Genomic DNA, 17,319 nt, shown 5'->3' with positions numbered 1-17,319 from the left:
AGAGGGTTGTGGGTTCAATCCCAGGTGGGGGACACTGCTGCTGTACCCTTGAGCAAGGTACTTTACCTAGATTGCTCCAGTAAAAACCCAACTGTATAAATGGGTAATTGTATGTAAAAATAATGTGATATCTTGTAACAATTGTAAGTCGCCCTGGATAAGGGCGTCTGCTAAGAAATAAATAATAATAATAATAATCAAAGATGGGAAATATAGTTCTACTAAATATCGCTCTGTCCAGCGCAAGAAAGGGACATTTCGTGTGTCAGTAGTTCTTTTTTTTTTTTTACATTTATTAATGTTTTTATTTTGTTTGCTAAACATTTCAATATTTAAGAACATCTATCGTCTCATAACTCTGGAGAGAACGATCAATTTTAAAATGTAAGCATTATTTTTTTCTGCTTTAATAAATGTTTTAAAAATCGTGAAATATCTTGAAAAAAAAATACAGCTTAATTCATACATCTTCAATACAGAAAACTCAAAAACAGCAGGAACATTTTCTATGCATCGGTAACGGGCAGTGTTGTGTGATACACTCACATTACAGACTCTGCCCCCTGCCGGTGAGATTTAAAAGCTCTAAAACCACTAATGCTGACGAGCCCGGCTCCTTTTTTGGTTAAGACGCTCGCTGGTTCTCACCCAGCCTCCTCCCCTATTAGCCATATCTGAGCATTGAATTTTGTATTTAGACGGGCATCCTAAATCCTACCCTGTATTGTGGAAAAGGAGCTAGCTGGTAATACTGGGGTACTGACCTCTCCACTGCCTGCAGGGGGCGCGGTTGTGACTTCTGCGTACACGATACCGCTCGAGTTTCTGGACCGCTCAGAACCTTTAAGACAAGATAATGTCTGTGAGTAACAAACACTCCGAGAAGCACGTTAGTACTGGACTCTGCTGTGCTACATACAAAGTAATTGAGTTTTATAATCCAAAGTCATACTTTTTGGACCGAAATATATAAAAAAAAAAACGTTTAAAATGTGGTGAGGGAGCGCCTCTCAATTATTGCTGCGCGTTTGAACGCGAGCTGCTGACTGTACATACACAGTCATGCGCAATGCAGTAATTATGATCGGTACGATAGCGGGATATTATTTTTAAAAAGGCAACGCGGTGAACTTCACGCCAGCTTTTAAAAGAGAAGCCGTCGTTTGCGCTAGAAAATGGAACAGCGCGCATCAGAACGTGAATTCGGAGCGTCTCCGACGTGCGTCGCCAGACGGAGACTCAAATCGAAAGGCTGTTTTGGCTTGTGAACGTGACAGAGAAGTAACGTGGGCCGAATTAAACAGATGACAGGAAATTAAACCGACAAAGAGAATTCAGTCTTTTTTTTTACCCAGCTAACTAAACTGCAAGGACTGTCGTTCACTTACTGTGGGGCTTTAATGCTGGGACCTAGAAACTAAAAGGTCATTTACACATGCATCATCATCATTATTATATTATTATTATTATTATTATTAAGAATTAAATGCGACTTGAATTCGTGGCACGATTTAAATTTGAGTAAACACGATATTTTCAATAATTCATCTCACAACCCAATCCGTCAGTTCCCAAGGGAGGGATAGTATAGCACATTAAAAATGAAGGGAGATCATGGTAAACTGGCAAAAGCACAGAACAGCCAATGGAAAAGCGGGTAAAACTGCACATGTACAGTTAAAACTGTTATAAAGAAAGTTGTAATTGTATCAAATAAACCAATACCTGCCTTCTTTCTCAAATGCCGTCTTCTTTCTCCTGAGATACAGTGTGATCGATAGGACTGCCAGGACTCCGATCACAGCGAGCACGATCACAGGAATCAAAACGTGATTCCTTGGGGTTTCAGCACCATCTGAGGACCAAAATAAACAAACAACCAGTTGAAGTATAAAGAGCCTCTCTTCCACCCCCTCGCCTCTCTCCTTGGTGCATCGATCTTGAGAACTCTTTCAAATCAATCTCTCCTATAGCCAGCGCTCCAGATCAGCGTTTGTCTCATCGAGTCATTTACTCTGCCATTTAGACACGAGGTGAATAAAATTCAACGTTACCTCGAGGTCACGTGTCCTTCTAATAAATACGCTACATAGTTAAAGGCTATCAGGTATGGAGGATTGTGTTTGATATGGATTATGGGATATAGAGAGGATTGTGTTTGATATGGATTATAGAGAGGATTGTGTTTGATATGGATTATGGGATAGAGAGAGGATTGTGTTTGATATGGATTATAGAGAGGATTGTGTTTGATATGGATTATGGGATAGAGAGAGGATTGTGTTTGATATGGATTATAGAGAGGATTGTGTTTGATATGGATTATAGAGAGGATTGTGTTTGATATGGATTATAGAGAGGATTGTGTTTGATATGGATTATAGAGAGGATTGTGTTTGATATGGATTATAGAGAGGATTGTGTTTGATATGGATTATAGAGAGGATTGTGTTTGATATGGATTATAGAGAGGATTGTGTTTGATATGGATTATAGAGAGGATTGTGTTTGATATGGATTATAGAGAGGATTGTGTTTGATATGGATTATAGAGAGGATTGTGTTTGATATGGATTATAGAGAGGATTGTGTTTGATATGGATTATAGAGAGGATTGTGTTTGATATGGATTATAGAGAGGATTGTGTTTGATATGGATTATAGAGAGGATTGTGTTTGATATGGATTATAGAGAGGATTGTGTTTGATATGGATTATAGAGAGGATTGTGTTTGATATGGATTATAGAGAGGATTGTGTTTGATATGGATTATAGAGAGGATTGTGTTTGATATGGATTATAGAGAGGATTGTGTTTGATATGGATTATAGAGAGGATTGTGTTTGATATGGATTGTGTGATAGAGAGAGGATTGTGTTTGATATGGATTATAGAGAGGATTGTGTTTGATATGGATTATAGAGAGGATTGTGTTTGATATGGATTATAGAGAGGATTGTGTTTGATATGGATTATAGAGAGGATTGTGTTTGATATGGATTATAGAGAGGATTGTGTTTGATATGGATTATAGAGAGGATTGTGTTTGATATGGATTATAGAGAGGATTGTGTTTGATATGGATTATAGAGAGGATTGTGTTTGATATGGATTATAGAGAGGATTGTGTTTGATATGGATTATAGAGAGGATTGTGTTTGATATGGATTATAGAGAGGATTGTGTTTGATATGGATTATAGAGAGGATTGTGTTTGATATGGATTATAGAGAGGATTGTGTTTGATATGGATTATAGAGAGGATTGTGTTTGATATGGATTATAGAGAGGATTGTGTTTGATATGGATTATAGAGAGGATTGTGTTTGATATGGATTATAGAGAGGATTGTGTTTGATATGGATTATAGAGAGGATTGTGTTTGATATGGATTGTGTGATAGAGAGAGGATTGTGTTTGATATGGATTATAGAGAGGATTGTGTTTGATATGGATTATAGAGAGGATTGTGTTTGATATGGATTATAGAGAGGATTGTGTTTGATATGGATTATAGAGAGGATTGTGTTTGATATGGATTATAGAGAGGATTGTGTTTGATATGGATTATAGAGAGGATTGTGTTTGATATGGATTATAGAGAGGATTGTGTTTGATATGGATTATAGAGAGGACTGTGTTTGATATGGATTATAGAGAGGACTGTGTTTGATATGGATTATAGAGAGGACTGTGTTTGATATGGATTATAGAGAGGATTGTGTTTGATATGGATTATCACTAGATATCACTAGACCCTGATATTGATGCGATCCAGCCCTCTGAAATGTCTTTATAATATACAGCACTAGACCCTGATATTGATGCGATCCAGCCCTCTGAAATGTCTTTATAATATACAGCGCTAGACCCTGATATTGATGATCGATCCAGCCCTCTGAAATGTCTTTATAATATACAGCACTAGACCCTGATATTGATGCGATCCAGCCCTCTGAAATGTCTTTATAATATACAGCACTAGACCCTGATATTGATGCGATCCAGCCCTCTGAAATGTCTTTATAATATACAGCGCTAGACCCTGATATTGATGCGATCCAGCCCTCTGAAATGTCTTTATAATATACAGCGCTAGACCCTGATATTGATGCGATCCAGCCCTCTGAAATGTCTTTATAATATACAGCGCTAGACCCTGATATTGATGCGATCCAGCCCTCTGAAATGTCTTTATAATATATAGCGCTAGACCCTGATATTGATGCGATCCAGCCCTCTGAAATGTCTTTATAATATACAGCGCTAGACCCTGATATTGATGTGATCCAGCCCTCTGAAATGTCTTTATAATATATAGCGCTAGACCCTGATATTGATGCGATCCAGCCCTCTGAAATGTCTTTATAATATACAGCACTAGACCCTGATATTGATGTGATCCAGCCCTCTGAAATGTCTTTATAATATACAGCACTAGACCCTGATAGTGATGCGATCCAGCCCTCTGAAATGTCTTTATAATATACAGCGCTAGACCCTGATATTGATGCGATCCAGCCCTCTGAAATGTCTTTATAATATACAGCGCTAGACCCTGATATTGATGCGATCCAGCCCTCTGAAATGTCTTTATAATATACAGCGCTAGACCCTGATATTGATGCGATCCAGCCCTCTGAAATGTCTTTATAATATACAGCGCTAGACCCTGATATTGATGCGATCCAGCCCTCTGAAATGTCTTTATAATATACAGCACTAGACCCTGATATTGATGAGATCCAGCCCTCTAAAATGTCTTTATAATATACAGCACTAGACCCTGATATTGATGCGATCCAGCCCTCTGAAATGTCTTTATAATATACAGCACTAGACCCTGATATTGATGCGATCCAGCCCTCTGAAATGTCTTTATAATATACAGCGCTAGACCCTGATATTGATGCGATCCAGCCCTCTGAAATGTCTTTATAATATACAGCACTAGACCCTGATATTGATGCGATCCAGCCCTCTGAAATGTCTTTATAATATACAGCACTAGACCCTGATATTGATGCGATCCAGCCCTCTGAAATGTCTTTATAATATACAGCACTAGACCCTGATATTGATGCGATCCAGCCCTCTGAAATGTCTTTATAATATACAGCGCTAGACCCTGATATTGATGCGATCCAGCCCTCTGAAATGTCTTTATAATATACAGCACTAGACCCTGATATTGATGCGATCCAGCCCTCTGAAATGTCTTTATAATATACAGCACTAGACCCTGATATTGATGCGATCCAGCCCTCTGAAATGTCTTTATAATATACAGCGCTAGACCCTGATATCGATGCGATCCAGCCCTCTGAAATGTCTTTATAATATATAGCACTAGACCCTGATATCGATGCGATCCAGCCCTCTGAAATGTCTTTATAATATACAGCGCTAGACCCTGATATTGTCCCTCCTGTAAAAGAAAAGTTATTTCAAACAGTAAATCACATAAATACTGTAATTTAGAGTAAGGATTACCTTCATTGCCGTTTCTTTTACCGCAGTAATGTGAAGGTGTCACAGTGATGCTCTTGTTGCTGGCAGGGTTGCTGGCCACACAGCTGTAGGTAACATTGCCCCCTTGCATTTCCTGTGAGATCTCCAGTTCTGTTGTGTTCAGTGGTTTCCCATCTCTTATCCAGGACACGTTCACTTCACTGGCGTTTCCCACAAAGCACTGCAGAGTGCAGCTCCTGTTAGCTGAATGGATCTGCAGAACCTGAGGCTCTGGAACAGGGTCTGTGGAAGGGAAAATACAATCAAATAAAAATGATGACTGCTATCTATCCACAATTGCAAATGAAATATCTGAAATGCGCGTCCAGCTTTACTCCAAATGTCATTGCAGTGTGAAAGAAAGAAAGAAAGAAAGAAAGAGAGAAAAATAAAGGGAAAGAAAAAAGGGAACAAAGTAAAAAAGTAAAGGATAAAAGTGAAGAAAAAAGTTAAGAGCAAAGAAAAAAGGAAAATAAATAACAAAAGGAAAGAAAGACAATGAGAAAGAAAGAACGAAAGAACGAAAGACCAAATGCTGTGAGGATTCGGCGTGTTCAATTATTTCACACTATCATCTAAGTTTGACCAAAGAAGTACGGTGCAGTCAGATTGTTGAAAAGCAACCAACATCCCAGAATGATACTCACTGTAAACAGACAGCTGGAATCTTTTAATAAATCTGTTTCCTCTGATTGTCTCCACTTGGTAAATCCCGCTGTCTTCTCTCTCCAAGCTATTAATCCTGAGAGAGCTGCTCATATTGTCCAGCTGCAGCCTTGCTTTGAATCTCTCCTCAAAAACTTCAATCTTCCCATTCTGAATTCTCGCAATCTGAAAGTCCAGTTCCTTAAAACTGTATCTCCAGTTTATCTCCATATCCGGCTGCAGGTTCGGGATTTCCACAGGGAAAGTGAACGATTCCCCCACAATCCCCTTCACCTGCTGGGTTACCAGATGAGCGGCAGAGAGGCAAATCCCTAAAATCAGAGAGAAAAAAGTTTTATTGCTCACGACTGTCTGGTGGATCAATGTTGGGCTTGGGGACCTCAATGGAAATTCAGTTGCTGATGGATCTCTCTTCCCATTAAACCCTCCACTTTCCATCCTCCCGTCTCGCTCCTTCTCTTCCCCAGCCCCTCTGTGGGGGAACCAGCTAACGGAGAACCTCAGGACCGCCTCTCCCTGCCTCCTCCACACCCCCGTTTAGACCGCGCTTGTAGATCTCTGGATCCGCCCCTCCTGGTCTGCCCTGGACTCTCCTGACCTCAGCACCTCGTCACTGGCTCCTCAGCTGATGCGCTATACTTGCACTATTGCACTGCTAATCAGTCACTGTAGATCTAACTGTAGAGGGCAGCAGTGTGGAGTAGTGGTTAGGGTTCTGGACTCTTGACCGGAGGGTCGTGGGTTCAATCCTAGGTGGGGGACACTGCTGCTGTACCCTTGAGCAAGGTACTTTACCTAGATTGCGCCAGTAAAAACCCAACTGTATAAATGGGTAATTGTATGTACAAATAATGTGATATCTTGTAACAATTGTAAGTTGCCCTGGATAAGGACGTCTGCTAAGAAATAAATAATAATTATGTTTTTCTGTGTTTTGGAAAACTTCAGTTTTATCGATCTCGATATACAATTTTCACATTGTTGTTCCCCACCGCTAATATATAATAATTTATGACATCATTCAAAGCTAACACCAGCGATCCAGACTGATCTAGATGCGCAGGGCTGGCACGGTTTCTGTTTCATAAACACTACATGTGTGTCTGTAATAACATTAGGACAGATCACACTGGAAAGTACCTGGACTCTCGTATGGAAACATTTTTTTGTTTTGTATTCAGTATAGTCCAGTATTTCCCAAATTTGCATAACCTGAGGCTCTGGAACCGGGTCTGCGGAAGGGAACAAAACCCAACTGTGAATGATACAGAAAGGGGCTTCTTTATATCCTCTCAGTATTGGAGTTTGTTCCTGTTTAGTATTAGCGTGTGTTCACTGTCATTCTCTACTGTACGTTCTGATGAGATCATCATTATTATCATCACAGAGAGGTCTGGTAAAGCATAGTGAAGCATTGTAAAGCACAGAGAGGTCTGGTAAAGCATAGAGAAGCATTGTAAAGCACAGAGAGGTCTGGTAAAGCATAGGGAAGCATTGTAAAGCACAGAGAGGTGTGGTAAAGCATAGGGAAGCATTGTAAAGCACAGAGAGGTCTGGTAAATTATATTAAGCAACAAAATCAGGGTAAACTAATAGAGCGAGAAACTTTTACAAGGGCTTTTTGCCTGATTGTGTTGAAACTTGGTAAGGACATTCTTCAGCAACAACGAACGGGTTCATTGATTTTGGAATTATTGACGGCTTTATATTTATTGCTCCGTCCTTCAGGATGAGACGTCAAACAAACGAGCTCCTATTGGAAGTGACTCTGCAGCAGCCACTGACTCCCTGTGTGTGTGTGTGACCCTGAGCAAGTCACTGAACCTCCTTGTGCTCCGTCCTTCAGGATGAGACGTCAAACAAACAAGCTCCTATTGAAGTGACTCTGCAGCAGCCACTGACTCACTGTGTGTGTGTGTGACCCTGAGTCACTGAACCTCCTTGTGCTCCGTCCTTCGGATGAGACGTCAAACAAACAAGCTCCTATTGGAAGTGACTCTGCAGCAGCAGCAGCAGTTGATGCAGAGTTCACCCCCCTAGTCTCAGGAAGTCGCTAACAGTGACTGACTAATTCATAATAATGATAATAATAATAATTTGCTGGTGCTCAAGCGTGGGCTCTTGTCTCACACAGTTCTGTTGCGTTTCCTGTGTCACTGTGAAACCCCAAACCCCTTCGGTCTCTGAGCGATGGCCTCATTATCGAACACTGCAGCTCCAACCACAGTAGAATGCTAGCTCTCTCTTTCAGACCGCAAGAATAGAGTTCACAATGGGGTTATAAATAAACCTCCTTTCACAGAACACCCCCGCCCCCCTCCCCCCCTCTCCAAACATGCCAACTTCAAACCTGATTAATTCCTTTCATAATCAATACGCTGGCGATCATTTACATGGAACAGGACGACGAGAAAGAGATTGATGATGTCATAAATCATGAGGGTCAATCGATTCCTGTCCACAGAACTCAAACTACACCTCAGTGCATTCTAGCTGTTTGCATGGCGGAGTTTCTTGGCAAAGGCAGGCTTCATTTGCACAACTGAAAAGTTGATACAGTTTTCTATTAGTCAGCTATGGAGTTTGTTAGAGACTGGACACTTTTTTTTTTTTTTCATTTTCCCCATTCTTATACTGTGAATTTACCCTGGTTTGCCATGTTTATTAATATGCTTTACAATGCTTCCCTATGCTTTACCAGACCTCTCTGTGCTTTACAATGCTTCCCTATGCTTTACCACACCTCTCTGTGCTTTACAATGCTTCCCTATGCTTTACCACACCTCTCTGTGCTTTACAATGCTTCCCTATGCTTTACCACACCTCTCTGTGCTTTACAATGCTTCCCTATGCTTTACCAGACCTCTCTGTGCTTTACAATGCTTCCCTATGCTTTACCACACCTCTCTGTGCTTTACAATGCTTCCCTGTGTTTTACCACACCTCTCTGTGTTTTATTACACTTTGCTGTGCTTTTACTAGGTGGAAACTTGTACAGTGGGACGTTGCACGAGTTTCATGAAAGGCTTTGCAAAGCTCAGATAGCATCAACGAGAGACCACACAGGGTCCTGGAATGGAGAAACTGTCTCGACACCAACGCGTCTCTCTGTGTCGCGCTCTTCCACGTGGTCTCCGATGTTTCAAGAAATGCGACACGCGATCTGACCACAGAGCAGAAGATAATCAGCTTCACACAAACAAACTGAATTATCTCATACAGTTGAGTCACTTTGTGCCCCCAGGCAGGTCCAGTTACAGGTACATCTCAATAGTGCAGCACCAATACAAAGAGAAACCCAATTAAACTACACTGAATAAAAGAACACAACAATTAAAGACTAAATGGGCTTTAAAAAAATATTTTTTTGATTTACAAGCAGAACGTACAAACGACATCGCAACAAGTTAATAAGCGCCTCATCTTTTATTAAAACCGTCATGAAAAAATAAAGTATTTTCTGCCGGACTCACTTTATCACAATCGTTCTGCGTGACTGTATTTACAAAGAGGAGTCGCTTCTGCTTTGAAATGAAAAAGTCAAACTTACGATTTCAAAGCCCATTTAGTTGTTTCAAAGAAAAAAAAAACGCGTTTCTCAGCGTGTGATTGAGAGACGCGAAAAGCTTGAGTCTAGGCTATTATTCCAGGGGGGCGGCCCTCGATGCAATTACAGCCTTGTAATTCACTGCAGCCCAGCCTGCTATGCCAAACTTACAAAAACAAACAAACAAAAAAACGGTAATTGCTTCTCGTTTAAATGCGTACTTCTGCTACTCAGAATAAAGCTTTAATTGTTACTGTGCTGCAGATCTTACTGTAAAAAAAAACAAAAAACCTCCAGTATAACTCAAAGGGCGTATGTAACATTTTCTAGCTGTAATTCTTAAACCATCTGGTCCTATATAAACAAGAGCCTGGAGTATTCAAATAACAGGAAACAGCAACTCAAACAGTTTAGATAATTCAAAATCCACCCACCAAAGCACACACACACACACCCACCCACAGACACACACACACACACACACACACACACACACAGACACACACACAGACACACACACTGACCCCCCCCACACACACACTCTGACACACACTGACACAGACACACCCACACACACACACACACACCCACAGACACACACACACAGACACATACACACACACACCCACAGACACACACACACACACACACAGACACTGACCCCCCCCACACACACACTGACACACACACACACACACACACACTGAGACACACAAACACACACACAGACACACACACACACACAGACACACACACACACACACACACACACACTGACACACACACAGACACTGACCCCCCCACACACACACACACTGACACACACACACACACACACACACTGAGACACACAAACACACACACAGACAGACACACACAGACACACACACAATAAAAGTCCCATAAATATTACCAAACTAGGAATAAGCAACGTTTCAGTTAGGCCCTTATAAATATTCCTTAAGCTGTTTTTAGCTGCTTGGAGCAAGACTGTGCAACGCCTTATTAGGCAAGAAGAAGGGAGATCAAAATTAGCTCCAGTTTATACCGGAAGCCCGTGTAACGAGGTCCACCCTGAGCTGATAGGATCTTATTTCCTTGACGGTTAAACACATCCAATTTAGTTTCTTCCTCACAAACTCCCCTAATTTGATTATCATTTGTTTTAAAATTAGGTTTCCAGACTTTTTCATTTCCTCCCCCCCAAAAAACGGAAATATATACACACACACACACACACATACCACAAAACCATTTGTTCCATCAGTCACTTCCCCCTTTTTAACAACAGAAATGTTCCAGGGCAAAACCAGAAGGGACCGAGTCATTTCTCCGCACTGCAGCGGCCCCTACTGGCCATGTGAGCTCAGACGACTGCAGGGCTGGCTTTTGTCCACCAGGGGGTGGTAGCGTACATCCGCTGTGCAGTTTATAAAGAGGCGATGGGTTTGGGGCTCGGAGGACACTCGCTGACCATCGGGTCTCAGAAATTCTCATATAATCCAATAGTAAGTGACATTTCATAACTCGGGCTGTGTGTTTTCGTCCCCCAACACGGTAAAAGATTGCTTATTTCACGGTCTAAAAATAAGCATTTCAAGATATTTCATGATTAAATATAACATGCATTAAAGCTGAAATAAATAGAGGGTCTTTTTTCATTTAATACATTTTAAAGAAACCGTGCAGCTCTGCGCAGTGTGTTTTCAATCATTTACCAGGAAGGAAGCAAACTAAACCAGGTGCCAGGTTCCTGAACGCAGCGTGACAGGCAGCGCCTCAATCAGGCAAACGCTGGCTTTTAAGAAATCAAGACGTTTCATATTTCCGTTATTCTTTCAGAATAGGCATTTTCACGGGAAAATCTACATATTACACAATGTGGCAATGGGTAGATTTCAATCATGAAATCCATGATAACCATGTCCCCGGTTCAAATCCCACCTCAGCCACTGACGCATGGTGTGACCCTGAGCAAGTCACTTAACCTCCTTGTGCTCCGTCTTTCGGGTGAGACGTAGTTGTAAGTGACTCTGCAGCTGATGCATAGTTCACACACCCTAGTCTCTGTGAGTCGCCTTGGATAAAGAAGGCGTCTGCTAAATAAACAAATAATAATAATAATAACCATGAAAAAAATACTACAGCCTTACCTATAACACCATGAAAAAATGTTTTTATAACACACTTCCTAAATACCATCTTTAAAACCAGAGCAGGTAATCTTATCAAATTCCACCTTCACGCTGCGATGGAACGCCTTCAAACCCGGGTGTGAGGTTTTATATAAATCGTAATCATTTTGCATGAGAAGTGAGAAATTACCCAAACTCTCGTCTCTGAAGATTGTGTGATTTTCCTGTAAGCTCCGAATGAACACAGAATTACTGAACTCTTAAACTCAAGCTGTACGTTCCTGGTTTACATCAGCAGTTTGAGATCTCTGGTCTTGTTGTTTGGAGCTTGCGATGCGTGGGTTTATGGCTCTTTTCCATCAGTGAGAATTGAACAAAACTCATATCATATCAAGCTGCTAATTACTTCTGTTGAAATGCCTGGAATCTTACACGATTCAGAAAGGCTGTGCCTCCTTAAGGACAGCAATTCATGATTGATGCTGAAGTGTAACTCCTTTTTTATGTGGGTTTCTTTTGACCTTGGTGGAGTGAAAACGAAACGCAGATGTTAGCACCATGCATCCTGCCAGGGCAATAAGACCACATTTGGTCCAGGAAATGACATCAGCCGGCTGTGTGTCCGTGCCGTACAAAGTCGTTTCTTTGGCTCACCTCTGATGCCATGTGGTCTCAGATAAACTACATCGCCAGCTGAGATGTGCCATCCTTGTGCCAGGGCAGCTCAGAACACCACCAGCCAACTCGCGTGCGATTTACTTTGCTCCTGAACATTTTGATTGAAAAACTACCTGAAGTAGACTGGCTTGTTATTTTTCTTTTAAAAGAAGAAATCGAAGCTTACACTAGGAACAGCAGTGTGGAGTAGTGGTTAGGGCTCTGGACTCCTGACCGGAGGGTCGTGGGTTCAATCCCAGGTGGGGGACACTGCTGCTGTACCCTTGAGCAAGGTACTTTACCTAGATTGCTCCAGTAAAAACCCAACTGTATAAATGGGTAATTGTATGTAAAAAATAATGTGATATCTTGTAACAATTGTAAGTCGCCCTGGATAAGGGCGTCTGATAAGAAATAAATAATAATAATAATAATAATAATAATAATAATAATAATAATAATAATAACAGCCAAATTAACAGACTCCCGAGAGAGCCAATTGCCTTTCTGCCAGAGAACTCAGCCCTTAATCTTTAACACAGAACAGCACCATTGAAAAAGCCTCCGGTTCACAGTCAGAAAGAAGCATCGTTTGCAGGCGAGAATTCATCAGCTGAGCAACTCTGAACCATTGAGGGAGATATTGAAGAGAGAAATGTGCCACATCAATTATACACCACATCTAATTGATCGAGAGTCTGCTTGCAAGCCAACTGCTGAATCTGAAAATCATCGTAATTGTGTCTCTGTGGAGGCCAGATGCTGCCTGCTTGCTCATCACACACAGGTCACTTTGAGCTATATTTAGAAGCATCCAGTTCATTTTATAGTGTTTCCATTACATAGGCTGGTGGAAAAAAATTACAAAACAGGAATGGAAATAATGGTAGTGTGATCCGGTCCTGGTTTCACTAGGAGTTTAATAATAAGACACACCTGAGCTTGTTAGCTAGACACACTGGGGGCTGATCAAGCTGGTAGTAAAACCTGGACTGGATCACACTGCTGTGGAATAGGAGTCTGATTACCAGCCCTGCAATGTAATTCCAGTCCAGTCTAGTGATATTGAACTGCAGTTACAATGTAATTCCAGTCCAGTCTAGTGATATTAAACTGCAGTTACAATGTAATTCCAGTCCAGTCTAGTGATATTAAACTGCAGTTACAATGTAATTCCAGTCCAGTCTAGTGATATTAAACTGCAGTTACAATGTAATTCCAGTCCAGTCTAGTCAAAAAATAATGTGATATCTTGTAACAATTGTAAGTCACCCTGCATAAGGGCGTCTGCTAAGAAATGAATAATGTTTGATGTTTAATGTTTGCACGCGCCACAAGCCCTACACAAACGACAGCTGTCTTCTGTTTTGCCACGTGATCGTTTGCAAGTTTAAACAATGTAAAACCACACATGGTAATGACTCTAATAGCTTCTGTGCTCAGCATGTGGCTAAGCATTCTGAACACAGATACAAAAAAAATAATACTTAAAAATCAGCCATGCGGGTCTACAGAGGATTTGATACACACTGTCATTTATACTTTGAGTTCACCATGCTTTTTAATATGCTTTACCAGACCTCTCTGTGCTTTACAATGCTTCCCTATGCTTTACCAGACCTCTCTGTGCTTTACAATGCTTCCCTATGCTTTACCACACCTCTCTGTGCTTTACAATGCTTCCCTATGCTTTACCAGACCTCTCTGTGCTTTACAATGCTTCCCTATGCTTTACCACACCTCTCTGTGCTTTACAATGCTTCCCTATGCTTTACCAGACCTCTCTGTGCTTTACAATGCTTCCCTATGCTTTACCAGACCTCTCTGTGCTTTACAATGCTTCCCTATGCTTTACCAGACCTCTCTGTGCTTTACAATGCTTCCCTATGCTTTACCAGACCTCTCTGTGCTTTACAATGCTTCCCTATGTGCTTCACTTTGCTTTATTAGACTTTGCTGTGCTTTTGTAAAACTGTTATAAGACAAAATACAAGTTCTGCAAACATCCCCCCAATTCAAGTAAAGGTGAAAAATACTTGAGGTGACAAAATATGGGCACTTGTTTTGGAAATATAGATGATAGCATAAGCAGGCTAATGTTTGCTACTAGGGAGTGATTTCTATTTGACTTTGTCAAAATAAACAAAATAACTGTACCGGTACTATCCCAGCAAAGTAAACACATCCTGTTAGGATTATCAACCTAGAATTGTCAGGGATACCTGCCATAGAACTGTCAATGTCCCATGACCAGGGCAGAGGAAGCACACATGTAGGAGGCTGTGTGGTCCAGTGGTTAAAAAAAACAGGCTTATAACTAGGAGGTCCCCGGTTCAAATCCCAGTTCAGCCACTGACTCATTGTGTGACCCTGAGCAAGTCACTTCACCTCCTTGTGCTCCGTCTTTCGGGTGAGACGTAGTTGTAAGTGACTCTGCAGCTGATGCATAGTTCACACACCCTAGTCTCTGTAAGTCGCCTTGGATAAAGCCGTCTGCTAAATAAACAAATAATAATAATAATGTAAACCAGTGTGTATTTAAAAAAAACAACAACATATATTTTCGATTGAAGTTGGGCAGGGATGGGGTTAAATACGAGATCATTGATCCAGTCCCAGCTGTGTGGTATAAGAGGAAGCCAGACCCTTTGTATAAGGGAGGGGAGAGTTCAGTAGAGGGTATAAGAGGGAGTTTGGAGAGATGGGGAAACCTGTAGTGAAGACCACTCCCTAGCGGTGTTTGAATCATTTATTTGTGGTCACCGTGCCTGGTTTTCTTGTTCTGTAAAGTCTCATTACTGACCCCATCCTTTCACAATCCCCTTTGTGTGGAGTTTCTTAACCAGCAAGGGCAGATAATAAACCCATAACCTTTGCTGTTCGGGTTTCCTCTCTCTTATTATTATTATTATTATTATTATTATTATTATTATTATTATTATTATTATTATTATTATTATTAATTTCTTAGCAGACACCCTTATCCAGGGCGACTTACAATTGTTACAAGATATCACATTATTTTTACATACAATTCCCCATTTATACAGTTGGGTTTTTACTGGAGCAATCTAGGTAAAGTACCTTGCTCAAGGGTACAGCAGCAGTGTCCCCCACCTGGGATTGAACCCACGACCCTCCGGTCAAGAGTCCAGAGCCCTGACCACTACTCCACACTGCTGCCCTCTCTAACACAAGGCTGTTAGAGTTACTTCCCCTTTCTGTAGTCAAAGTTCCCCTGGACAGCGTCGGCTTCTGTAATATCGTTTCATTCAATGTGGAAGTAAATTCCAAATTCCAAATTCTGTCTGTCTGTCTGTCTGTCTGTCTGTGTGTGTGTCTGTCTGTCTGTCTGTGTCTGTGTGTAAAATCGTGCAGACAGCGCTATGGAAACGTTATACAATTACGATGAATCGACGTTTCACTCTCTGCCCTTCAAAAAAAAGTTTTCCCACAGCAACGAACCGCTGGTGTAATCCGAGAAGACAACAGTCTTTTGTTGTGTAAACGAAGATCACAAGACTGCCTGCCAAGGGATTTTTTAAAATTTATATTTCTATTCCCATGACCTTAAACTGGTTTGATATTATCTCGAAAAGAAAAATAAAGAAAGAAAAAACACAAATAAAACTCAGCGATATTCTCTGTAAGCCAGTCCCATTTCTGAATTCAAAATATAAAAAATGAAACCCTGAATATAAATGGTTTTGTTTATTATCTACAGTTGGCCTACAGCAGTAGTGTTGCGTAATGATGCACAGACTGTTGAAAACTGTGGTTAAACAGGTCATTAGAATTTGAATAATTGGCATGTGTTTAAATGAAGCCAGTGATATGTGTGTGTGTATGTGTCTGTGTGTTTGTGTGTGCATGTCAGTGTGTGTGTGTAGCAACCAGAGCTGTGGTCAGTTCTAGTTCAACAATTCAAGGTCAAAAGGGCAAAATTCTGTTTGACGTTAAATATAAAAAAATATTTAGACAGAACACAAAGCGAGCGTTCCAGCAATAGTTTACTTTTTACTGAAGCATTAACAATAATAATAATAATAATAAAAACTATTGATAGCACCAGACCCTGATATTGATGCGATCCAGCCCTCTGAAATGTCTTTATAATATACAGCGCTAGACCCTGATATTGATGCGATCCAGCCCTCTGAAATGTCTTTATAATACACAGCACTAGACCCTGATATTGATGCGATCCAGCCCTCTGAAATGTCTTTATAATATATAGCACTAGACCCTGATATTGATGCGATCCAGCCCTCTGAAATGTCTTTATAATATATAATAGACTCTGATATTAATTTGATACAGTCATCTAATGGGAGAACAAAATACCCTATTACAGTTTATTTGCATATTATTTCCATATTAAAATGAACGGAAGGCTTCCATCAATGGGTAACTTCAACCATAAACCATAAAAAAGAAATGTCAAACAGACATGTTTAACCCTTCATCACCCAGCACCTGACCCGATCAGAAACTCAAAACCAGAAGAAACTGATAAAGAAGTTAGCAGAGAAACGTTTTAATGCCTTTGCCTTCCAGTCATTCAGCAGACGCTTTTATCCAAAGCGACTTCCAGAGACTAGGGGGGTGAACTCTGCATCATCAACAACTGCTGCTGCTGCTGCAGTCACTTCCAATAGGAGCTCGTTTGTTTGACGTCTCATCCTGAAGGACGGAGCACAAGGAGGTTCAGTGACTTGCTCAGGGTCACACACACACAGGGAGTCAGTGGCCGCTGCAGAGTCACTTCCAATAGGAGCTCGTTTGTTTGGCGTCTCATCCTG

General features: G+C 40.9%; 1 protein-coding gene across 2 annotated transcripts in view; it reads right to left on the bottom strand.

Moving 5' to 3' along the window:
- Positions 1-17,319, bottom strand: part of LOC117409995 (CD48 antigen-like) — a 36,602-nt gene that overhangs the window by 3,173 nt on the left and 16,110 nt on the right. The window contains exons 2-5 of one of the 2 annotated variants that reach the window (XM_059021772.1): positions 6,160-6,489; positions 5,495-5,755; positions 1,730-1,855; positions 765-841 (exon numbers count right to left, since the gene is read on the bottom strand). In XM_059021772.1, coding sequence (XP_058877755.1) covers positions 765-841; positions 1,730-1,855; positions 5,495-5,755; positions 6,160-6,489 — 794 coding nt within the window. The remainder of the gene's footprint in view (positions 1-764; positions 842-1,729; positions 1,856-5,494; positions 5,756-6,159; positions 6,490-17,319) is intronic. The other variant, XM_059021770.1, reaches the window with a different exon arrangement.

The sequence above is a fragment of the Acipenser ruthenus genome, unplaced genomic scaffold (genome assembly GCF_902713425.1).
Source record: "Acipenser ruthenus unplaced genomic scaffold, fAciRut3.2 maternal haplotype, whole genome shotgun sequence".
Taxonomy (NCBI): domain Eukaryota; kingdom Metazoa; phylum Chordata; class Actinopteri; order Acipenseriformes; family Acipenseridae; genus Acipenser; species Acipenser ruthenus.
Note: the sequence above shows the minus strand (reverse complement) of the source record. Positions and strands in the feature narration are given on the sequence as shown.